We start from the raw sequence: 24,716 nt of genomic DNA, 5'->3' as shown, positions 1-24,716 counted from the left end.
GTGTCATTTTCGCCATTGACAGAAAATGTGAAAACGCCGCGGAGAAATCAATGTATATAAGTTAGGCTTGCGTAGCGAGTTGTAATGAAAGATGGCCACCGGTCACTTCTTGCTGCCGCAATTAAGCGGCGTCGCCTTGCATACAAGTACTTCCTGTAATCACATTTAAGACTAACATTTCTTCTTGATTTTTAAAAACCCAAATATTGGAAATGCTTTGAAAGGATAATTGACTGCATGTAAACGTAGCCAAGGTAATAAATTGGTGTGTGCATGTGAATACTGTGTGCTTCGAGGTGAACAACTTAAATTCTTTTGTTAATTGATATATTGTTCTAAGGTGTTCTTAGGTGAGTCGACATTGATTAATCAAGAAGTCAGATTTTTTTCACTTGTCTAGATGTTAGCACTGAGAATCACATTTGGCCACCTGCAGTCACTTGCAGACAGTAGAAAATTGTAAAACTTCTTGCTACAATATATAATAATCATACATAGGAAAGAGGTCGTGGGATCGATTCTGGCTCCGGCCTTTCTGCGTGGGTTTTCCTTGGGTACTCCGGTTTCCTCCCACATTCCAAAAACATGCATGGCTGGTTGATTGGACACTCTAAATTGCCCGTAGGTATTAGTGTGAGCGCGGATGGTTGTGCTCGAAGACGGCTGGGATAGGCTCCAAGACCCCCGCGACCCTCGTGAGGAGAAGCGGTACAGATAATGGATGGATGGATGGATGGGGAGTGGAAAAAGGAAAAGACTTGCGAGTGTGTCTGCGGGATGAAGGCTGACAGATGGTTCAGAGAAACGCTAGTTGGATGGGCATTAAATGTTAATTTTCACCATAAAAGCGTCAACATTCTGGTTAAAAGAAAGGGCCAGTTCTTAATCCGTTGCATCACAAATAAACTAAATGTTTTCTTCTCCAGCCCAACCCTGGAAGGCTGAGGCTTACTATGGCCTGCACTTCGCCTCCTGCTGGAGCCCATCCCAGTACACAACCTTAGTGGCTTCTTCTCCGCATCTTCCTCTCCATAGTTTCCCCGCCACACTCACTGTAAAACGTGAACAGACGATCTGATACCACCCAAAGGTAGATATCATAATGCGTTATCATATCGAAACACAATTATTGTGAGTTTTAATTTTTTTGTTTGCTTTGTTTCTCCTTTCAGAAGCTCCTGGGTCGTGCACCCAATCCCCTCCCCATCTCCCACCCTCTCCCTCTCCCAGAAGAAGATGTCAGTCAGCCTGACCCCAGACATCCAGAAGGAGGGAGAGAGTGGGCCACTCATCGAGCCCTGCGGTCGAGGAAAGTCCTCTCCTCAGCCACAGGGCGCCAAGGAAGGCACAGGAGAATGTCTGGAGCCTGAAGATAGCGCCCCACAGGATGTTCAGGTTGGGAACAATGAACACAGTGTACATGCACTGGAAATCTTGCCAATAGGCTTGAAGGCCATTCAAACTTTTTTTTTTGTAGACAAAATGTAGTACTGCATGTGACCAAAAATGAAATGTTTTTATTGCCGTGTGTAAAAGTCACAAATCCTTTTATGAATACAATAATTGTATTTTTTTTTATTGCTACGGAATTACTCTGTTACAATTACTATAAAATGTTGTGTATACTGTTTATAATACAACCCACCAAAATCACCCTTAAAAAGCACTTTCTATTATGTAATTTTGTATCATACAGCCGCCATATTTTCTTGCATCAGATATTAACAAGGCAACAATTCTATTACATTTTTTCAAGTGGCAAACATTTTTTAAAATTTCTGATTAATTCTGGCCAACTGGGTCTGAAATTGACATCTGTTTCTTTCAATTGGCTCTAGTCTTAGAGAGTTACATTTGCAACAATTAATTGATTGATAATTCATTTGGGGATATCGGCTTGTTGCTTGTTGTTTATTCTCCAATAAAAATTAAATGGGCTTGTGTACTATCTAAACAGTATTGCCCAATTTTTGCTTGATTTTCACATGAAACAACGATATGCATAAAGTATGCATATGCATAAGTCTCTGGTAATCATTGCCACCATTCATGATATTGCATCAAAAATGAAAGAATACTGTGTAGATGACATGCTTGAAAAGAAAGATACAGTTTCAAAGTTTTGGCATAAAGCGAATAAATACTAATGTAAGAATTTGCACATTTTTAGCACTTCTGGTAAAGAAGAGCATTGAATATCCCAACTAGAGCCAAATCGGAAAAAATAATGTCTCTTTCGTATTCAGTGACATGAAAATACCCTAAAACCGTTGAAACTGTCTTATAAACCAAAATATTTATTGGCCAGTCTGACCAATAAAAGAGAGTATAAATGTTTTTAAATGCAGGTAAAAAATATATTTTCTTAAACCAATAATTAAGGTCTTTCAAAGCCCCTTGATATAGTTTTCAAAATGATGAATGGCCAACTGCTTTTCATTTTTAGATAATCAATATGTATGTATTTTTTTATTTTTTTGCTACAAGTCAGCTGTTACACTGCGACACGCTAAGAACGGCTTCAAAATAAAAAGTCACTGTCTGTATATTATTGTCATTGGAAAGATTTTATTTTGAAGTTGGCCTCCCCACATAGTTCAGTCATGGACAGCATGAACAATTGTTGTGACTTCTGTCTTGACTTGTTGTGCCGACAGTGCACACGCAAGCAATTTTATATTGCATACATTTCTAACATGAGACATTAAATATCATGTTGGAATGAAAGTAACTTCTGCCTTCCATCATTGTAACCTTTCCTTGAAATTGTCTTGCAGAAACGGGCTCCTAACCACAGCCATGGCAGAAAAAGGGCCAAGGTAAATTTCTTTCACGCCGCTCTTTTACATCAGCTTTTGGACACTCCTGCTAGCTAGTTATGCAAGATGACCAATGTTATTTTTGCTTCTCAACTCATATTTCTTTATATTTATCCGTATGCGGTAGAAATATCTATATGTGCACCATGCTTCTTGTAAAGGTGATTGATTAGCTCAATTGGTACCTCAGTGGGTGACTGATGTATAGCTTTTACCGTCTGAACAATTGGATCACCCTCTATTTGTTTAAGTGTCCATAATCTGCCTAAGGAAAGCGTGTCCTAATGAGCTCTGCCGCATTTAGCCTTTGTGCGTCCGCCATGTGACACTTAATGGCCGTCCTCGTTCCTTGCAGAAATGTGCTTTTTTTTTTTTTTTAAATTCTGTTCCACTTATTAGTACAAAAGCAATCTGAAGTCTGAACTTTCTCTTGCCTTTGTTGAGATGGTTGCACAGCCAACACCTATTAAAGAACTGGTAAAATGTCTTTACTGTTTTAGTCTAATGCCAAACTGAAGCTGGTGAGGAGTCTGGCAGTATGTGAGGAGTCTTCTGGGCTCTTCTCCAATGATGGCCCTCCAGAATCGGTACTGTCCCGCTACATAATTTCAAATACTGAACACTATCAGTCGGTTTTTGTGTAAATTTTTTGTGTGCAACCTCTTTTTTTTCCTTTAGGATATCATCCAGCTTCACATCAGCTGTCCGTCAGACAAGGAAGAGGAGAAGTCCTCCAAGGATGAGTATGAAAATGAAGAGAAGGAGAAGAAGGATAAGGCTCCACGGAAAATGTTGTCTCGTGGTAAGTTCATGGTGGAGCCTAAACTTGGAATAATGTGATGTTTTGTTACTGTGTGGAAACCGGGCTGATGTGACTTATGCTTGTCCACACTTAATGAAACATCTTAACCTATTTATTCAAATGTGAGAGACCCTACACATGATGAGTAAAAAAACTGCTGTTATTGTGGTGGTGTTCTTGAGTATCAGCATAACGCGTAACCTCTCCTGAAAATTGTAAGCCTCCTGCCCTACACGCACTATACACACTTTACATTTAACATATTATTTTTATGTTTATTATTCATGCTGGAAAAAAACCTGCGAACTCAGCTAAGTCAGTCATACTAATTTGTCGATGCAAAAAATTCTGCCTCAAAACTGGTGGGGGTGGGGTTGCTTGGCTGGCGATTACCCCAGTAATGGATGGAATAATCGATAGGATAAATCTCTTCCATGGTGTTCATTTTTAAATGATCCTCTACAACATTTCTAGAATATCACAATTCTCCTTCACCGGTAAGCTATTTTTGGAACAGGCCTGTAGGCTGCTCTTGTGGTCCTTGGGCAACCCGTTTCTGACCCGTTTTTGAGGAACACCTTGAATTACTCACATTTTTATTATCCACTCTCATGATTTCCCACAGTCTAACTCCACATTTTACTGAAATGTACCCTGTAAAATGAGGCAATTGAGCTATAAAATAAAACTGTTAGCGGGACATTGTAAATGATACTTTCTCCACATCATTGCTTACTTATCTTTTTTTAACGTGCTGTGCTGCAGCGCGTTGCCCAGCTGGCCAGCTCCGCCATGGCTTTGTGACGGGAGCGCAGCTGGCTCAACTGGAGCAGTGCAGAGCTGAGTTTGAGACACTTGATGCTTGCCGGAATGCCGGCCGACACAATTTGTGGGGCAGCTGTCTCCATAGCCACACTAGTGGAGTTCATCACCCAGTTCCGTTGTGGGGGTGGGCTTTCCGGCAAGAATTTCTCGTGCTCTGCTCCGTGCTGCTCGGCTCCGGGCGGACTACTGTTGTCACCCGTGTTACCCTCAAACTCTCCGCAGGGATGATATGGAGCTTAGTCTACCTGCTCAGAAGTTATGTCTGGCAGTGAAGTGGTATTGGTGCCATGGTATGGGCGTATTTTTTCGATCGTGAGTACAAAGAACAATGTACAGCGGCAATACCGATACTGGTATTGGTGCATTCCTAGTCTTACTCTTCTCACACACCCCAATCCACACGATCATTGCTTATTCTAATCTGCTGGAGACATCTGATAATTGAGCCTTGGCTGACATTGATCGGACTGGGTAAAAATGGTAGAATCCGGTCCAACTATCTCATGATTCGAAGCCTTTGCGCTGTTTTGTATGTGATAATCACATTGTTACAAATTGGAGACACACACACAGAACGGACTTCTGGTTATTAGATGATGGCCGGTTCTATTTGTTATTAATGGCATGAGTAAAATGATAAAGGAAATTTCTTTCTTGAGGAAATGGTTTCCCTTGCTCTTTCTCTCTCATTATCTTCCTCCCTCACACCTTGGGCAGTGGCCCTCAGGCATCATTAGCCTCTGAGTGCGGCGGAGATCAAATGGCTGTCCTGGCTGTTTAGTGTAGTGGAAAATAGTGGAAAACGATCCCCTGATGTAGTGCGTGTGCGAGTTTGTGTGTGTAAAGGCTTTACTTTTCCTGATATTTGTCGTCCCCCGAGCGACTAGGAATTTTTAATACCATGTCAGAAGTCGCTCTGGCTGCTATTCTAAGCAACTTTCTTGACTTTGCACTGATTAATCCTTTTTTTCTGTCTGTCTCCCGTCAGACTCCAGTCAGGAATACACTGACTCCACGGGTATCGACGTGCATGAGTTTCTGGTCAACACACTGAAAAACAATCCCAGGTGGGCACTTGTTCCTTAGTCTCTTGTTCTGATTCTACTCTTATTATATTTTGCAAAAGTTAAACAGTCTTATTTAGATTCACAAATAAAAAAGTGACTATTTGATCCATTTGTTGCACACTAGTGGTTTGCAGGTAAAGTATTTGTTTCGCTTTGATTCATGGCTTCTTAAAAAGAACAAAATTCCAGACTTTGAGAAGTCAGGAATGTTTTTGTTCCCCCTCCAGGGATTGACTTTTTTCAAGCTAATCTTTAAAATGTAAATGAACAGCATTTGTCAACCAAGAGCAATTGACGTGTTTTAAATGTAAAAGTAAGACGGTCAACAAGTCCAGCCACTGATCTTTCTCTCTCTCTTCCTCCACTTTGGGCTGCCAGGGATCGAATGATGCTGCTCAAACTAGAACAAGATATCCTGGAGTTTATTAATGACGACAAGTAAGTTACTCGCTTTAGAGTGACACTCGCATCCCTTTCTATGTATTTATAGACTTTTCAAGGTGTTAAGAATAAGATTACAATCTGTGAGTTAATATGGGCCTTCTTTTAACTGGAAGATGATATCGATCCTTCATGGTCGCGAGATGTTATTGTATTTGAGGTGTTATGAAAATAGTTTCAGTTCATTCAGTCGGAAGTACTCACTTAACAGTGTGTAATTTGTTCCTCATAGTAACCAGTACAAGAAGTTTCCTCAAATGACGTCATATCACCGCATGCTGCTGCACCGTGTGGCCGCCTATTTTGGCATGGATCACAACGTGGATCAAACGGGCAAGGCGGTCATCATCAACAAGACAGGCAATACGCGCATGTGAGCATTCATTCAGGACCTCTGCTAAAAGTCCGTTTGACTTTTTTCCCCCCATAGTGCTAAATAACTGAACTTGTTTTATGGTCTGTTAGCCCTGAGCAAAGGTTCTCAGAACACATCAAGGATGAGCGTAACATGGACTTCCAGAAGAAATTCATTCTCAAGAGAGATGACGCCAGCATGGACAAGGATGATAATCAGGTAGGATACATCATCGGTGGACTAAATGTGCTTTCTAGTGGACTGCTTTCTCATTTTGTCACATCTAATTTACTCTTACATACTCTAATCGAATGCTTCCCTCTTTCCAATATTAGATCCGTGTACCACTGCAGGATGGCCGGCGTAGCAAATCCATCGAGGAGCGAGAGGAAGAATATCAGCGGGTACGAGACCGGATCTTTGCCCGAGAAGTAAGTTTTGGATCTTGGTTTTAGTGAAGCAAACACAGACTGCCTGCAGCCTCCTCCTCCTATCCAGATAAATGATACCTAGGCGTAAACTGAGGTTAGCGGGCCAAACTTTATGAACTTACTAGTGTTTCAAAGCATGACTCAATTCTGTCAATGTTTAAAAAAAGTAACATTGTGCATGAAAGACTTTGAAGCTGTTGCACTGATGGAAATTATGACGGTACCTCAGTGTGAATGAAGCCTTTCATAATGTGCAGGTGTCCTTTTTTTTACAGTCCTCTCAGAATGGATACATCAACGACAACAGGTAAGATAATGTGTCGCCACTTGCTCTTTCTTTTTTGTTGGGTGTCAATTATTTAAAAAAATTGCTAGATCCCATAACTGTAACAAAGTTTTGAGTTCTCTGACTATTTCTTCAAGAATTCTAAGGCTGGATTTATATACTGCATGGTTCAAGTGACACAATTATTTTTTTCTTTGCTCTCAAGTGGCACGGTTTAGATTCGCGTCATGTCAGCGTATTAGGAAATGTGGGTAAAAACTTGATCCATATCAGATCGCTGCCCATGCGAGTGCCATATAAACGGGCAGGCCAGATACACCCGACGAATCGAGCTTTATTTCATAGTAGTATTCCGATTAATGGCGTTTATATGGATCACATTTGCATCCCTTTATTCGCAAACGAGACATCAAATTAACAATGCAGAAAATGCAAATCTAAAATTGATTGTGCTTCAAATACTGGTTTAGTTTGTAAATAGCCGAAAATGTTAATCATTATTTTCCAAAGCAAAAGCAAATGTTTGCAAATGTCTCAAATTGATTAAACACAAAAATTGCCAGTCTACTTTCAGGGAGGACAACAGACATCTGAGAGTATTTCCCAGCGAGAGGCTCCCATTGCAAGAATTTGGGCAATTTTCGGTTGGACTGTCTCCAAGTGATTAATTCTTTATCAAAAATAGTTGTCGTTTCACTTTTTTTTTATCTGTGCATTTAAATATAGCCTCACTTGGACAATGCTGCTGCTCACATCTGGTCAAATCCACGACTCTCACTGATGTGACTTGCAATGTATTTGTAATGGAGAGTTTGTATAAAACAAAATGTTTATTTTTTTGGAATGTAATCTAAGAGGGGATGAACTTTACTCTGAAGGAAAAATGTTGCTCAGCCTTTGTCGGTTCTAAATCGTCTCAGCTGCCTGTGGTCACTCTAGCGCTCAAAGGCAGCTCCTATGTTCACCCAAGTTGGTCTCGGGATATGTCCAATCGCTTCCTTTTAACTTTTCCCCTTCAAGCTCAATGTAATGGGTAACAATGTAACAGTTTGAGACCGCAACGGTGTGCCCGCGAGTGCGTGAGAATTATTGACAAGTTCTTAGTCATGCCTTCTGTCTCCTGTTAGTTGGTTTCCCTTGGCGTATTTTTATTTTTTTTTAAATTTCCCATGTATGATTTTACAAATTTACTTAACAGGTTACTGACTGTTTTTACATTTATTTGCGGGGGGAATTGGGCATTTGTACCTGCAGTGTAAATCCAGTCTAAGTTATTTATTTTAAATGTCTTTTTAGCATGAGCTTCAATCTACAGTGTTTGAGAACGAATTGAAGAAAGGGCGGCTTTGATTAATAGAAGTTGATCCCACAGAGTTGTCAACTCTTTACCAATCGCACCCTGGCCGTAGAAGTTGAAAGAAAACTGTATAACATGCAGAGAAAAGGGAAGCTTGAGCTTTCAACAGTTATGAATGTTGCTTTGTGTGCATTTTGCCCTTCCCTCCCTCGTCCTTTCCAAGATCAAAATGCTCCACTGTGATGACCTCTCCCCACCCGACCCCCCTCCCCTTTCCCCCTGTTGTCAACTACAGTCTTGTAATGCCAGCATTTTCTCCCAATATTAACCCCAACAGACTTTCCACCGAGGGCTACTGCTCTAGCTCTCAAAAGAGGAGGCAGATCTTTAGGTATTGGGCTGCTGCTGCACTTGTACTTGTGTGTTGCCATGCCCATACTTGAAAGTGGATTAGTGATGATAGTGGTGACGTCTTTTGATTTGTATTCATTTTTTTGGTATCTCTGCTTGGCATAGTCCACTGATTGATGGCTATTCCACTCTCGACTGCACCGTGGGGCTCCCTGCGGCCCATGCATGGCTGCTTTGTGGTTTCACTGAGGACTGACTGATGTACTTTACCTCTGGACCTCCCATCCACCGCCACCATTGTATAAAGTACTCACATTGCCTCCTCAGCGACATGTTTGTTTTGTGGTTGACCTATTCTTGTAGTTTTTTGTTAGCATGCCACCTGTTGCCAGAAGCCATATGATGTAATTGAGCCAACATAAGGAGATTATAGAGTTGAAATCATTGCAGTGATTCCAAACTGCTGCCTAAAATCAATTTACTGCAGAGAATCACAACCTGCTCCTTTTTACCCCCCTCAGTCTGAATTGAACACATGGTAACTGCAAATACTTATGCTATCACACAACCACATTAACGCTGTTGTTCACTCAATAAAATGTACAGTAGCGCCCTTGTGCTAAATTCAGAATGAAAACGAAATATTGCATCGCCCCCGCGTCTCGCACAACAAGAGGTGGAACAACTCCTCCGCCAACAGGGAAAAAAAGTTTGATTATCGCTAGTCAAGCTGTTGATTGGTGGCTGTGTTATTACTTTGGCTGTTAAATGATATCTTGGTTGACAGTTTAACAGCTCCAAACCAGTCAATATAGAACAGATATGCCAACTTCCTTCCCCCCCATTCTCCCGAGTCAGCCCGGTCCCGGCCACTATTGTAAGCTGGCTGTGTTTTATATCTCTCGGTCCCACAGACCGAAATGCTTCTGCCCTAAGTTTTTAATTTCACCACACTGTGTCAGTATGGGCATGTACTACTGCTGATTGTCTAATAGCGATGCGATATGATCCCAGGCGAAATTGGCCAAGAATTTTTGCTTCATGCATGCAACCGCGCAAACTGCATTCATCGATTATATATGGAAATGCACCGCTAGGAACGCTCAGCTCGCGTTCGGTCTGACCGCAGCATTACCATCTTCCACTTGGTTCAGTATTAAAGATGATGGGGTTGGCATGGCTTGGTGCTAGAGTGGTCATTTTCCAACCCAGAAGTTATCGGTTCAATGCCCAGCCGTTGTGACCATGTCGAAGTGTCCTTAAGCAAGCGACTGAACTCCCAGTTGCTCCTGTGCCGTCAGTAGATGCAAAGCCAGTGCGAAGCGCTTTGAGTGCCTTAATAGGTGAAAAAGTGCCAATACAGGTGAAAGATAATTTACCATGATTTCACGTTTGAACTGAAATCTTTTTCACTGATTTACGTCCTTTCCGGTCCTCCCTGGGATGCTCCTCATTGTTTGTATATAAATACAATAATGTTTTAAAAGTAAATGCAGTCAAAGTAATAGTTGCTTGGCTGTCTCTGCATTTCCATGTTCATTCACAGGCGCGAGTAGATAAAAAATGTCCTTTCACTTTCTCAAATTTTTGGAGCAACATGCCCACATTTAGGGGCAGTCTGGCGCCCCGGCAGGGCCTGAACTGCCCGATAGCCAATTGCAGGGAATGTATAGACAACCGGTCACACCTAAGAAAAATTAAGTGTCATCATTGAAGCTGTCATGCATGTTTTGGGAATATAGCTGGAAGCCATTGAGGAAACCTGCAGACCAAATTCAAACCCAAACTTCAGAACTGTGAGACAGACTACCGATAAATCACCATGGTGTAAAATTCACCCAATCTTGCTTTATGTATAAATACGCTCAGTAAGCATCTGAATTGAACTCACAATGCCAAAGTAACAATCTGCTGTCCTTTGAACAGCTCATTGTCTCTCCACCGTTTCCTTTTTGTTGCCTGGAGATACGTTATTACATTTGTTTGCGGTGGAGTCCAATCATAGGCATGTCAAGACTTGGTTATTGACCCAGTGTCTTGTTCACCCTCTGTGTTGTAGCATAATGATATACGGCATGTGGCTCATGTTTAGATTGGACTAGAAATGGATTGACCACCTGTGTGTGTGTCGTTGTGGGGGGGGGGGGGGTGGTGTGCGTGCGTGTGTGGGTGTGTGTGTGGTAGGGAATATTGTTATGAGGCTGGAGAAGAAATATCACTATCGCCTGTCTCACTCCTCAGTTCATCTCCATCTGTAAACATGTGTGGATCAGCCTTTATAGAAAATGGCATCCTGACTTAAAATAGGTTGTGCAGAAAGAGAGAGGGAGAATGAGAGAAGCCTCAAAATAGATCCTCCATTAATTACAGAGGATGGGATATATTTTCAGCCGCCGCTACACAGCTCACTACGCGGACATGCATCACTCATCTAAGAAAATTCTCAGGACTCGGGAAGTTAGGCCTTTTTCTACACCCGCTCGTCATTTTTATCGGTAACATCGTAAGCTCGGCTGCACTGAGTGGTGGCTCACCTTACAGTGTGATCATTGGTTTTCTCAAAAGTGGCCTTCCTCCAGGGTGACAGCGTCACAAAACCAAACCACAAAAGGCCAACCGGCGTGTGTATACGTTACTTGTAGCATAAGGAACATAGTAGTGCTGAACCAGTGGTCGTAGACGATTTTTTTGTAGATGATGTATCTGTATATGTGTGTGTGAGTCTGAATGTTTGAAACATTTTGTATTCCATAAAATTCCGTGGGTTTATATGTTGTATGAAATTACCTGTGTGTGTGTGTGTTCGGTTTGCCCGTTATACAAAACTGTTTTAATGCATGTGGTGTTTTTCTTGTACAGTGGAACCTCCAAAGTCAAACAAAGCTCATTCCATTGTATAAAATGCAAATTTCCCATTGGAATTAATAATGTCTGCGAGTACTGGTATTTGTTCCCGAGTTAACAACTGCCCCATCAATCAACCCCGATTTACTGCACAGGCACTGATTTAAGTAGTGCCTGTAGTGCTAGTAAATGTCAACGTAGAAATTGAAATTAACCAGTTTAATGATTATTGTTTTGCATCTCATTCACATAGTCCATAAAATTGGCTGACCAAATGATCTTATTGAACGGTTTTAAAATTTATAGTTGTCGGCCAGGCTTCCAAAGCAGATTAGGGAGGAAAAACATTTTAAAACAACAAAATAATTGCTCAGGATAATCTTCCAAACATGAATTTGATCGGTATGTGTGTTCGAGTGAGTGACCGTTTATTGGCTAGGCCTATTATCAGCGCGGATATTGAGAATTCAGAATCGTTTAAAAATTATTTTGAGGAGATGTTCTCTGCTGGCACCTCACACTTGTGACCTGCTGGTGAGTAGATATGTTGTGGGTGCTTGATTTTTTCTTCTTTTTTTAATACTTAAAATGGTGAGGATAATGAGTGTTTATGTGTTTTAGTTAGTCTTCTAATTTTTTGAAATTTTTGTTGAAGCTCCAGCTTTTGTGAAATGCACTATATAAATAAAGTTGTATTGAATGAGTGTATGATTGAAATTTAAAAATTTTAGAGTAACTGATTTGTAGATGTAAATGTTACTGCTTAGCCTACAAACCCCCTGCACTTTGTTACATTTTTTAAACAAAAATGTCTACCCTGCTTTACCAGAATAAGATAGAACAGCAAGTGGAAGCTTATGATAATGTGCTAAATATGACCTGACTGAACCAATACCTATGCTCTGATATGCATAAGGCTACTGTTGATAATAGAGCACTTGCTATGATAACATATTTTTACGATTCACAAGGTGTCTGAATTGGAGGTTCCACTGTATTCAGATTGACAACCTTGTCATTATTTGTATGCATCATGTTCATTTCATCACTTGGTTGTTTCCTCCTGTCTTGGATTGTTTGTGCAAGTTTCATCTCATCACGTGTCACTGTCAAGGAGTCTGATATTTGTCTGTCTTTTATTTTTTTCCTCCCTCTGCATGTGTTCCTCCGGTTTGTTTGTTTGCGTGTGCGTGCGTGCCTCAGAGAGATTGTGGTTGAATGTCTTTTCAAATCCAAATTTTTGTCAAGTGGCTCGTTGCCTGATTTGTACTTTGCATCTGTGTTAAGAGTCCTCACCCCTAAAACTCATACGGTCTCATTGTTGATGCACTTGTTTACGACGTGACTGGACCTCTTTGCTCTTACAAGCCTTTCATTTTATTTTTTTTTCTGTTACTCTGTCTTGAAAGCTCTCAACTTCATTTTCTATCCTCTCCATTCCTGGCTCTGTATTTTACCCATATATCTTTTTTAATCCCCCTTTTGTTTCATCCCATCCCTCCTTTTGCGTCTCCTCTCAGAGGGAACCGCGATAGCTCCAGTCGGGCGTCCAGCAGTCGTCAAAGCAGCACGGACAGCGACATGAAATGCTTGGAGCCGCGGCCCTGGAGCAGCACTGACTCAGACAGCTCCAACCGCACACTGCGGCCTCCCGTCACCAAGGCCAGCAGCTTCTCTGGCATCTCCATCCTGACTCGCGGAGACAGCCTCGGCAGCAACAAAGGCTCGCAGGGAAGCTGCAAAGGCTCTCGCTCCGGTAAGTACAGAAGTGGTGAACATTTAGCCACAAGTGTAAAACTCATGAACGCTTGCCAGAAATTTACCTCAACTGCTTATTCAGTCATTGAGTCTCAATTTATTAGTACCATTCTGTTAAAAAAAAGGCTGTTGGGGTGGGTGTTATTGGTGTGTGTGGTTGTACTTTGTGAACAAGTCTACCCACGCTTCTTTTTGCTCCTTGGGGAAGATGGCCCAGGAGAGGACTTTCAGTCCTGGGGAGCTTGCAACAGACAACCTTTCATTACGAAATCCAGCAGTCTTTCTGATATGATGCAGCTTGGCTAACGTACCAACATGTAACATAACGTTTGCCAAAGGTCGTCTTTGCTTTACGGGTTTGTGAAGGTTCCGGTGACTCATATTCCATCAGTGTTTCAAAGTGGATGCCATCATTCCGCCGTCGTCATTTTCAGTCGACTGACTGACTGACAGACCCTCCGTCAGTATTGACAGACTGCCCAGTGCCCAAAACTGTAGAACTGGTTCTAAATGCGTATGAAAACTGTAATAGGTCAAGCAAGTTATTTGCATACCCATCTGACAAGCTGGGACATCATTATTGTATGAGGTTGGACACTTTGGTGCCGATTCCTGTTAAACGATTCTTTGCAATGAACTGCACAAGGTACCAAGTTAAACAGTAATATCAAGATAAATAATTTGATCAGTGTTAATTTTTCATCGTTGCTTGTGCAGTTGTTTTTTAAGAACACTAAACCGCTGCATGATGAGTTTGAACCCGACTTAGACTGAACCACTGTCCTCCCACCTGTAGCCTCCCAGTCCAGCCGTAGCCTGCTCCCATGCCCAACGCAGCCGCCTCAGCAGCCGCAACCCCAGGCGCTGCCTCAGACTGCCCTGCTGCCGACCCCGCAGCAACACCCCATGGGCAACCACATCATTGCTCAGGTGAGTCTCAAGCATTTTCTATTTCACACAAGTTCTCATTCCAATTACTTTTCATTTGTTGTTTAAAAAGGTTTTGTAGATTTTCAGACTCTTTATCATTCAGTAACAAAGTGTTTTCCCACAACAAGCCATCTTATCATTATCAGCTTTTTTCCAGTGATCTCACCCACATATCCAATGTCTTCATGTGTCTTTATTTCCTTCTGCCTTCTGCCTGCTTCTGACACCTTTCTTCTTGCTGTGCTCCTTTTCCTCTCTCTTTCTGGTGACGTGTGTGCATGGGTGTGTGTGCGTGCGTGCGCGCTTGTGCGTGTGTATAGCCCGTAGCATCTCTGCAGCCCTCTCAGCCTGTCTCCTACTCCAGCCCCTCCTGCCCCCAGGTTCTCCTGCCAGTTTCTCCTCCCCAGCAGTACACAATGGTACTAGCCTATTTGTGGCGTCATTACATTCTGTTTGTTTGTTTGACTGACACTTTCACACGGCAATTAATCAATGCTATATTAATCTACACACTCCCTCTTTGAAATAATACTGCCATTAACCTTAATTACTTTTGCTGTACAAAATCATTAAAACACTATAATGTTCCCTGCTTCTTATTATATAAATTGCGGTGAGAGACTGGTTAATTATATTGATAGACATTTCCATTTTATATCTTTTTGAACTTGTATTTCAGAGTCCAACTCCCATGACTAATTCCTACCTCCCATTCAAATTTAAGTGAAATAAATAAACAGAACAGTACATTGAAGTATTGTATTATTAATTTTTTTGACATGATTTAATCCCGTTTTTTTGTTGTTGTTGTTTATTCCACCCTACCAAGGGAGACGAACTGGCTCCCCAGTTCAGCCAAATGACGCTGAGCCGCCAGGGCTCCAGCGAGAACCCTGAGCCTCCTCCCTTGTACCAGGCTGCACCAACTGTCCTCTCTCAGCACCCCCCTCCTCAGACCAGCTACATCATGGCGACCACCGGCCAGCCCATGCCTCCTCCGTCAGGCTACCAGCCTGCCACGGGACACCCTCATCCCCCGCCGCCGCCACCTCCTCCGTCCCAGCCTGTCATGCAGGCGCCGCCCCCGCAAGGCTACATGCAACCACCTCCTCCCCAGCAGGTAAGTCACTCATCGTAGTTGGAACATACACCACTCACAAAAAGTTAGGGACATTCGGCTTTAGGGTTCAATCAACTCAGGATAAATGCAGCATGACCTTGACGGGCAAAATATTTTTTTTAACGTCTCTAAACTTTGATTGCACATGTCCATCTTTTTGGAATTTCATCACTTTTTGACCAACTTCAGTCTCAAACAAGCAGCTGAATGGCATAATTCAGAGCTTAACAGACAACAGAAAGTAGAAGTATAAAGTAGAAAGTAGTGGTGGTGATTGCAACCAATGTGTGACGTATCGCCTGTTTAGCCTGCAGCTTCTTTATGTCAAAACAAAACTGGTTATTGCGCAATTTGGTGCAATAACTATTATTCTACCTTAGGCAACAATGCGCTACAGGATCCTACTTCAACGGGACCATCCGGCCCGGATCGTCCATTTTTCACTAACAAGCTCAATTTATGTATTGTATTTTTTTTCTTTTAACAGAAAAATTAGATTTACTAGCATTTGATTGATTGATTGATTGATTTTTTTTTTTTAAATCAATTAGTTTTGGATAAATCAGTAAGTTACTAACTAGCAATAGCCACGCCCCCTCCCTCTTCCCATACCTTCACGGGATGAACCGGACAATTGTTCATTTAAAATCACATCGCTCACTCGCTGTCATTCACACTCTTTGCTGACCCAGTCAGTTTTTTTTCTGGAATCCATAAAGGCGTAATTGCTCTAAACTGGCTATTAAACGCACAACGACGGGAGTAATGGGAAATGTTCGGTAAAAGCGTAGGTTAATTCTGGAGTGGTCTTTTTTTTTTTTTTTTTAAGTTGAGTCTTAATAGCTGCACTCACTCATGGTGAGGCTTTGCCAAGAATGTTGCATCCAGGTGAAAAGCGATACACTCTCTGTGTATTTCTAAAGGTTTATTGTCGTGCACAGGTACAATTAAACACACACATGCACACGCTGTACACTCACACGCACGGCTGTTTCCCTTCTTCTTACTGACAGAGACTGTTGCCCTGTGTTGTTCAACGTGTGGGCAGTCCCCAGTGTAACAGGAGTGGAGATATTGGCAGGTTCACCTTAAAAAAAAAGGCTGCATGTTTTCATGCAGGAAGAAGAGATCGATCCTCTTTCACATTCGCTTTCCCCTCTGCCTTCCTGCTGGATGTCTCATTTGGAAATAGTATATGCCACTTTTAGCCTCGTTGTATAAGACACAAGTGGTTCAAGCTGCAACATTTGCCAAGTCCTATTGATTTTTCTCCTGAAAAGTTTCATTTGACTATGTTCTATTTCTACACTCAACGGATGGATAAAGGCAAAACAGTCTTAAGTTTTGTTGGTGTGGTCCTTAAAGCGACCGTGGTGACGCACCTTTCGAGTAGAGTGGAGTTTTGACCATAGAAGCTTTTAAAACTCGAATTAACTTTCTCCCCTTAATGCTGCTTTGTCCAAGGAGACCTCGCTGTACAACGTAGCCGTTATACAAGATGTCGAGCTCGTGAACATCACGGAACGAACTACTGTACTTTCTGCGGCCGTATAAGAATACATTGTCACTTGGCACAATTTTTTTTCTGTTGATTACAGCCCAGGCTAGAAGTGTTTCTTAAATAATTATTGTGATTTTTTTTTATGGCTGCAATGGTAAGCTTCGCAGCGATAATCTTTCCATATGAACTAATCTAACTGCAGTCGCAGGCACCACTTTTTATAGAAATAAGTTGAGCCAGGCGGAAAGACAGCGAATGTCCAAAATTTGGGATAATTTTCACTCTTAAGGAATTTGTATAATACGTACCCATACACACCTTGTATATGACTGTATAGTGATTGTGTTTTTTGTTTTTTCAGATTCAAGTCTCATATTACCCCCCTGGTCAGTATCCCAGTTCAAGCCAGCAGTACCGTGTGGCCCAGCCCATTTCCCACCAGGTGTCTTACCCTGCTCAACGCACGCAGCCCATGCCTCAGCCCGCACAACAGTCAGGTCTGTACATTTGTTCAACACCCCATACACACAAAAAAAAAAAAAATCTTTCTTTTTTTTTTTTTTTTTTTTTTTTATAAATACTTTGATAACCTCTACCCTTAATCAAAATGCATCGCCCCCTGGCTGCTTCCATCTCTATTTTGCGGTGGTTGCTCATGTATTGGATATATGGTGTTGACAAATACACTGGACTCCAGTGTGTTTTTTTTTTTTTTAATTTAGCATTTATTTATTTTACTGATTATCTGCCAGATCCACGTGGATCTCGGTCAGTGTGACCTTGATCCACGGTCATTGTCTTGTTTGATTTTTGGCTGAGAGAAAAATGTGCCACTAAGCTCAGAGACTTCTATTCACCCGTCTTTAAGCCAGTAATTCTTTAAACAAATATAGTTTGGCAGAGTACACATGTTTTGTTTTTTTTTAATCATTTGAGCGACAAAAAAATCAGCAGGTCTATGCATACTCCTCTCTTATTTTGTGTGATGTTCTCGAGACATTATGCACACTACAAACATATCTTTGCTGGGAACCGGTATTGAACCGGTTTAATATTTACGGTTGTCGTCCCGAGCATCTTACAGAGCAGAAAAGTCACTCTCAACACATCCCACACAACAGGATAATTTTTACAATTTTAAATTTAGTTTAATCTATCAGTAAACAAAAGGTTTCCTAATCTTTGTGCGTTAATTGTTTGCTGTTCCCAGGTCTGCAGACTATGATGCCCAGCCAGCAGCCCAGCTACCAGGGCATGATAGGGGTGCAGCAGCAGCAAAACCCTGCTCTGCTCAACTCGCAGAGAGCTGGCATTGGAGGACAAATGCAAAGTATCATGGTGCAGTACCCACAGATGCCATCCTATCAGGTACAGTTGAAGACAACAACTGTCATGATATGAAATGGCTTCAAATGTCTGTTGTCCACTAAAGCAAACAACAACAACCACACCAAATCCACTCAGGCTTGCTTTATTAGATCCGGCTGTCTTGTGCAGGTGCCAGTGGCTAACGAGAGTCAGCAGGTGGTGCAGCAGCAGTACCAGCAGCAGGTGATGGTGCCGGTCAGCCAGTCAGTCCAGGGCCCCATGCCGGTTTTCTACAGTGTTATCACACCCACACAGCAGAACAGCACAAGGTACAAATTCTCTTGTGCAGCCTTCTCTTTGCCAGAACATAGTGAAATGTTGCAGATATTGCCCCCTGCTGAGCAAAAAGGCAATTTTACCATTTTGAAAATATTGCAGCTGGTTCTCCAAATACCAAATTATCTGCATTAAATGATCTTAATGCGACGCTGAAAGATATTTTGTTCTTGCAGTGCAATAACCATAAAGGGAAATTGTTTTTTTTATTGTTTGCCTTGAAATACTGTGTGTCCTGTAATCAAGCACTATTCTGTATAGCTGTCTTAAAAAACATTCAACACATTTGTTTTACATTTAAATTCCAAGGGATGTTGGCTTAATGTGATGGTGTGATCTACTGCACTTAAGAATGATGGTTCATGTCAAGCACAGCCAATGATTTAATTATTATTATTATTATTATTTGCCATTTGTACTCTCCCATTTAGAAACTACAAGCTTTTTATTCTGCCATTTTTAGGGTCTCTCAAACCTTTGGCCATTTGACATAATTGTAAATAAAACCATGATTTCAACAATCGGATGAAAGTCATTGATGTTCGTCATTGTGCCTTTATAAAAAAAAATTGCAATGTCTGTTTCTTTTTGCACAGCCCATCAGTAGGTTACCTGCAGCCCCCCAGCTCTGAACAATATCAAATCACACAATCGCCGTCCCCCTGCAACCCACAACAGTTACAGCAGCAATATTCAGGTAAGACCCCAACGTTCTGACATGCTACCCTTTTTTTTTTGTTTCGTGAAAATTTGGATGTGAAGACCATCACCTTTTTGATAGCTCAAACAATTTGTTATTTAGTCACCATTGTGTGTAGTGTCATGGGTTACATAAAACCCAGGTGAAGGTTTACCTGGGGAAAGTTCAGACTGGGACAAAAAGGGTATGCTCTTACTCGCTAGATAATATTTAAAGACTTTTTGGGAAATTTGGGAAAACCTGAAAAACACCATTGCCTTTTGCACACCGTTGGCTGCGAATGAATGTGGATCAAAATAACATGGACTTTATCAGTCACCCTTGAAAGTATCAGAGGAATCCTTCTTTGTGCTTTATGCCTTTATACATCAAAACAACGTCATATACTGTAAATATACATCCAACTTTGATGTTTGATCATGTGTCTGTGTCATCAGGAGTCCCGACTCCTGGTCCTGGAGTCATGGTAATGCAGCTCAGCGTCCCTAATGGACCCCAACCTTCCCAGAATCCTCCACTGGTCCAGTGGAACCCGTGCAAGTACTACAGCATAGAACAAAGACCCAACAAGCCGGGAGAGCTCTACAAAGCTGACAACACTCCACAGGTAAATCAAGTGAAGCTCTGCCAAGCAGTCGTTCGCACTTTGTTTATATGTTCTCCTCTTCATATGCAGGCCAGCACCCAGCTGACGAGTCCGCTGGCCTCTCCGACTCAGTCTCCCACCCCGTCTCCCTCTGGCAGCGTCAGCAGCGTCTGTCCGGGCCTGGGACCATTACCCCTCATTCCCCAGTTTCCACGGCCAGGAGGGACGGCTCCAGGTGAAAAAAAAGCATCCACTTGTGACCAAATATGGCATTTATGAAGCAGAAATATTGGACATGAATAATGGACTTGAAAAACATTTAATGGTGACCGGGGCGGAGACTAAGGGAAAATTACTCGATGTTTTGCCAAATTAGGTGCTTTATTTGGTGACTTTTTCCACCCACCCCGTATGACTTTTTTTTTTTAATGGACTAGCAACAATTCTTGTGACTTTTTGTGGTGTTATTGGAGATTTCTGGACACTATAAAACTCTCTCCCCATCAGGAGATGATCACTCCTCAGTGTCCAGAATGCAAATGAATGGCACTCTTGCAGATTTTTGTCTTTCAGAATGTCATGCTTTACTATTTGTATTCCAAAAAAAAAAGAAAAAGTTTGATTATATATAATATAATATATGATTTGTTCCTTTTAAGGTTTCTTAGTTTGTGCAAACCCAAATGTCCCAAGTTATATTCGCCAACATAAAATCAACAATCTAACTATGCATACTTGGGATAGTTGAAAAATCGATGAAGGCAATGATCTTTCACCTATTTCCCGTCGCCCTCAATTGCTTTAAAGTAATGACTAAGCCATTAGGCTGTCATGTCACCTCATTGGGTCACATGACTGGCCTTGTGCCACTTTAAACATAGTGTTTACAAAACACACGAGCTACTCATCTGCACTTGGACCTATATTTGCCCATACAGTACATGGTGCTTGCAAAAGCCTTACTTTTTTTTTTAATATTCCTTTATAATAATTAACATTTTATCTCTCTCACGGTGCCAATCAAAAGTGAGAATTCATATATATTTTAAAGTCAGACAGCTCTTGTATTGGCTCTTAGCGTCTGCAGGTGCATCGAATGAAGTATCCTGTGAGTGTTTTTTTTTTTTGTGCAGTAAACCTCCTATTGTTGTGTTCTGAACTTTTAACTTGTGTTCAGGTGACGGCCGCTACTCTCTATTGGGACAGCCCCTCCAGTACAGCCTGTGCCCTCCTCAGCTCATGCATGGCCAGTCATCATACAACTCCCACCAGGTCAGGCCTGGCTTACTTGGGACATTTAAATTCGCCATGTTGTGTTTGTCGCCATCTTTGGTCCTAGCTGCAGTCCCGTAATCCATTCTGTGTCACGTTCAGGGCCAAGGAGTCATGAAACACGGTGCACGAGGGAAGAAGCAAACGCTTAAATCGGCATCCACAGATCTCGGCACAACTGATGTTGGTGAGTTTGAATGTCATAGAGGTGATGTGGCAAAATCATTTATTCAGCGCAAGTCTGCCAAGTGATTAAGAAACCTTTTTGGTTAGATTTAGGCCCAGGTGCTTGGTTATATTTAATGCCTATATCTTTTTTTTAATCAACTACATTCCAAGGGACATATACTGACCCAAATTACATTTAACTTTAGCATGGACGTAAACAATATTAAAGAAATACCACAAACATTAAAGTCGGACACCTCAGAACAATGAAGCCACCAAATTCAGAGGCACAACTATAAGCAGGACTTGAAAAGCATAAGTGGTTAAACCTACCAACGCAGGTCCAGATATGTCACTCTACAGTAAGTCATAAAATGTGATCAATCACAACTCTGATCCAAAAACAAAACAAAGGTTTTAATACATGATTTTTAAAAGATGTCAAAAAACTTATTTTTGACTTAATTGTTGTCCATCTCACTATTTGTGCCACCTGAGATCAAAAAGTGTCAACTGAATCATGCGGTATTAACAAGACATAAGTCACGTGCAGGCAAAATATTTGCCTTTATTTTGACTGACAGTCCTGTTAAGACACTGTTTATGATCTGCGTCGTAGTTTGTGGCCCTCCAAATTGCGTTTAATTTTTTTTGGGGGGTTGATTTTACCGTATACTCACCTTCAGCACAAAGAATCTGCTGTCAAACATCGTTCATGATTAAGCACCCAACATTCAGAGTCGCCACGCCACCTGGCTGCGTCTTTTAAAAAAAAATGTACACAGACGTTGCATTACATACATTAGTAGTACAGTATATCACAGCGATAAGCAAAATCCGCAAGTCGTTGAAGCCCACGCAAATAGGTTTGTAATTGGCTACACTTTCCACAAAATAGCAGCAAAGCACTTTTTCTCTAAGACAAGTTGATGGCCTGACTAAACGAAGCACCTCTCTTCAGTTCTTTTCATGCATTTAGGTCTATTTAGATAAGTTTACATACACAAAATAATTCTGGTCTCTCTATTGTGGATTTTCACCAATTTCTGGTGCATCACTGTGCCTAAATCTAAATTTTTCGGTCTGATCATGATGGAAAATATTAGTACACACCTCCCACCCCACCGTCAATTCTGTTCCGAGGTCCGCTAATCTCACCCTTGTCTCTTTAACCCTCCTCCATCTTCTCGTATCTCAGTGGTGAGTCGTGTGCTGGAAGTAACGGACCTGCCTGAAGGGATTTCGCGCCCAGACGCTGAAAAACTCTTCAACCAGCTGTCGCTGTGCGGCGCCAAGATCCAGTGGCTGAAGGAGCCTCAGGGAGGCCGGGCAGGCTGCGGACCCGCTGGGGCCGCGGGTGTGGCGGGCAGCTGCGGCGTCGACCCAGCCCACCTGTACACGGTGGTGGCCGTGTTCCCCAGCACCATGGCGGCCCAGAGTGCTTCCTTCAAACTGAACAACAGCGCGGCCGGCCTCTTCAAACTGAGGGCCGCCAAAAAGAACTATGACCTGCGCGTGCTGGAGAGAGCCAGCTCTCAGTGAGAGGACGACATGCGCGGACTCTCGGCGGGAAAAGGACGGAGGACTGAGGTGGGTCGGGGGGAGGGGGACTGCTCTTGGTGTACAATTACAAACAAAGGAAAAAAAAAAACTTAAACGTGTCAAATGTATAAAAAGGGAAGGTGTGAATCTTGAGGTGGTCGGTGTTTGCTTTCAACTATGATTTAGTCGTTGGTTTTTATTCCTCGTTTTTTGTATTTAAATAGCGGAAGAGCACACGGGACACGCAAGCATGCGTTTCACCCTTGAAATTTGTGCTGCCATCATACGGAAAATGCAATCTCACACACACTACAGGATACACACATATACACATTCACGCTCACAACAGGGTCACGTAGCACACAAAAGGAAAAAACACTGGACAGTCGACCTCAGTCAAGCCTCTTCGTCCTCCACCTTCTTTGCGTCCTTTCTTCTTCCAGCGCTTTTCCCGTCACCAATCATCTCCTGCCACCTCTTCGATTTACACATTCTCTCGCTCTCTCGAGTCAGTCTCGCCATGTCTCATGCTGCTCTGCTCTCACTCTCTCTCTCTTTCTCTCTCTCTCTCTCTCTCTGTCTCTCGCTCTCCTCTCGCTTTCTGTTTGCCTTACTGCTGTTGTGGGGTTCTGTATTGCGCTCTTCTTTTCGGGGGAGGGAGAGGGTTCAATATATTTATATAAGTGATGTAAGGAATAAAGAAATCTATATATTCAGTGATTTTTTTTTCTTTCTTCCTCCCCGAGTGAAATGTTATTTGCCTTTTTATTTTCTCCTTTTCCTCCTTCCTTCCCTTCTCATCCCTTGCTCCTGTTCCCCACATAGCCCCTCTTTACTGTCCTCTCCCACAACGCCCAACTACCCCCGACCACATTGTGTTTGCGTTTTTTGTTGACAGCTGTGCAGAAAGTATCAGAAAATGTAGTTGAAGTGCACAATGTTTGCATATGTCTACTGTAAATTTTATTTAATCTGTTATTTTTTTGTTTGTTTTTAAAAATATAAAAGCTGAAAAATCAAAGAGAATTGCTTGTCCTGTTTTTATTACTCTTCAGTGCGTATACATTCAGCCGTCCAGTTACTTGCTTGGTTGTGGCCCTGTCTACTGCTATCTCGTTTATGCGTGTCTCACCATTCTGGGACTTTTTTTGTTTTATTAATGTTGAGATTATGGCTGTCGCTCTGGAATAATTTTAGAACCTGAATGACACTTTCATCTAATAATCAAGTCATTAATTTCCATTAACAGTTGTTTTAACATCACCAGTCTACAAGCACTTGCACTAGTTTCCAACTAGCAATGCTGGGGTAACTGGTGGATTTGTAGATTTAAAAAAGAAAAGAAAAATATCACGTTACATCTGACCATTGTTGGCTGCCTGGAACGCTAGCATCCTAATTGGGTGTGCTAGACGCTAATTCCAAGACGCTGCGTGTGTTATCCGGTGCCAAACTCGGATAAAAAAATGAGTGGAATACATACAGAAGGGTATTCGGTGCAGAAACTTTGTCAAACACACAATCACAGAGGCAGCACTTGATGAGTGAGACATGGCCGCATGCAATGCTAACTTTCCACCAAGAGAGGGTGCCAATAGACTTCAAAGTTCTTCAGTCGTTTAGATGCACTGAAATGGACTTTTTGTGGCACGGGAGAAGTGCGCGCATGGCATGCAATTGTGCTGTCAATGCAAAAACATACGTTAACCTTTTTTAATGAACAAACTGGTCAGATTTTTCCCTCAGTCCTATTTGAGATCCATCTGTTTTTTACGTATTGCCGGTCCTTATGAGCTTTGCGCATGAGAGCAATTGTCCTCAATAAGGTTATTCCAGCAGAAAAAAACGGAACAAGCATCGAGAAGATACCATAAATGGATGACCATGCTGCAATGGATGGCACGTGCTTAACATTTATCACAGGATATGATCCTTTACAAGTTGGTTAAAATAGCATGAGTTGGTTTTATGAAATGA

The 24,716-nt window shown here is 41.9% G+C and overlaps 1 protein-coding gene across 4 annotated transcripts in view; it reads left to right on the top strand.

Annotated features, from left to right (window-relative positions):
- r3hdm2 (R3H domain containing 2) overlaps positions 1-23,765 on the top strand; it is a 45,450-nt gene extending 21,685 nt beyond the window's left edge. Inside the window, exons 4-28 of one of the 4 annotated variants that reach the window (XM_088308817.1) lie at positions 927-1,090; positions 1,173-1,395; positions 2,778-2,819; positions 3,320-3,406; positions 3,498-3,621; positions 5,435-5,513; positions 5,892-5,951; positions 6,187-6,327; positions 6,420-6,528; positions 6,645-6,740; positions 6,998-7,047; positions 8,661-8,714; positions 13,039-13,274; positions 14,073-14,206; positions 14,527-14,625; positions 15,036-15,326; positions 17,189-17,324; positions 18,038-18,195; positions 18,325-18,464; positions 19,068-19,168; positions 19,609-19,778; positions 19,848-19,992; positions 20,935-21,029; positions 21,132-21,216; positions 22,396-23,765. In XM_088308817.1, the coding sequence (XP_088164943.1) occupies positions 1,237-1,395; positions 2,778-2,819; positions 3,320-3,406; positions 3,498-3,621; positions 5,435-5,513; positions 5,892-5,951; positions 6,187-6,327; positions 6,420-6,528; positions 6,645-6,740; positions 6,998-7,047; positions 8,661-8,714; positions 13,039-13,274; positions 14,073-14,206; positions 14,527-14,625; positions 15,036-15,326; positions 17,189-17,324; positions 18,038-18,195; positions 18,325-18,464; positions 19,068-19,168; positions 19,609-19,778; positions 19,848-19,992; positions 20,935-21,029; positions 21,132-21,216; positions 22,396-22,739 (3,135 nt within the window). In that variant the 5' untranslated portion in view covers positions 927-1,090; positions 1,173-1,236 and the 3' untranslated portion in view covers positions 22,740-23,765. Of the gene's footprint in view, positions 1-926; positions 1,091-1,172; positions 1,396-2,777; positions 2,820-3,250; positions 3,407-3,497; positions 3,622-5,434; positions 5,514-5,891; positions 5,952-6,186; positions 6,328-6,419; positions 6,529-6,644; positions 6,741-6,997; positions 7,048-8,660; positions 8,715-13,038; positions 13,275-14,072; positions 14,207-14,526; positions 14,626-15,035; positions 15,327-17,188; positions 17,325-18,037; positions 18,196-18,324; positions 18,465-19,067; positions 19,169-19,608; positions 19,779-19,847; positions 19,993-20,934; positions 21,030-21,131; positions 21,217-22,395 lie in introns of those variants that run through there. The other 3 variants (XM_088308813.1, XM_088308814.1, XM_088308815.1) reach the window with 3 other exon arrangements.
- The last annotated feature ends 951 nt before the right edge of the window (positions 23,766-24,716 follow it).

The sequence above is a fragment of the Idiotropiscis lumnitzeri genome, chromosome 11 (genome assembly GCF_059441095.1).
Source record: "Idiotropiscis lumnitzeri isolate Australia: NSW breed Sydney's pygmy pipehorse chromosome 11, RoL_Ilum_1.0, whole genome shotgun sequence".
In the NCBI taxonomy this organism is placed as follows: domain Eukaryota; kingdom Metazoa; phylum Chordata; class Actinopteri; order Syngnathiformes; family Syngnathidae; genus Idiotropiscis; species Idiotropiscis lumnitzeri.
The sequence above is the reverse complement of the archived record's forward strand: the minus strand, read 5'-3'. Positions and strand labels throughout refer to the sequence as shown.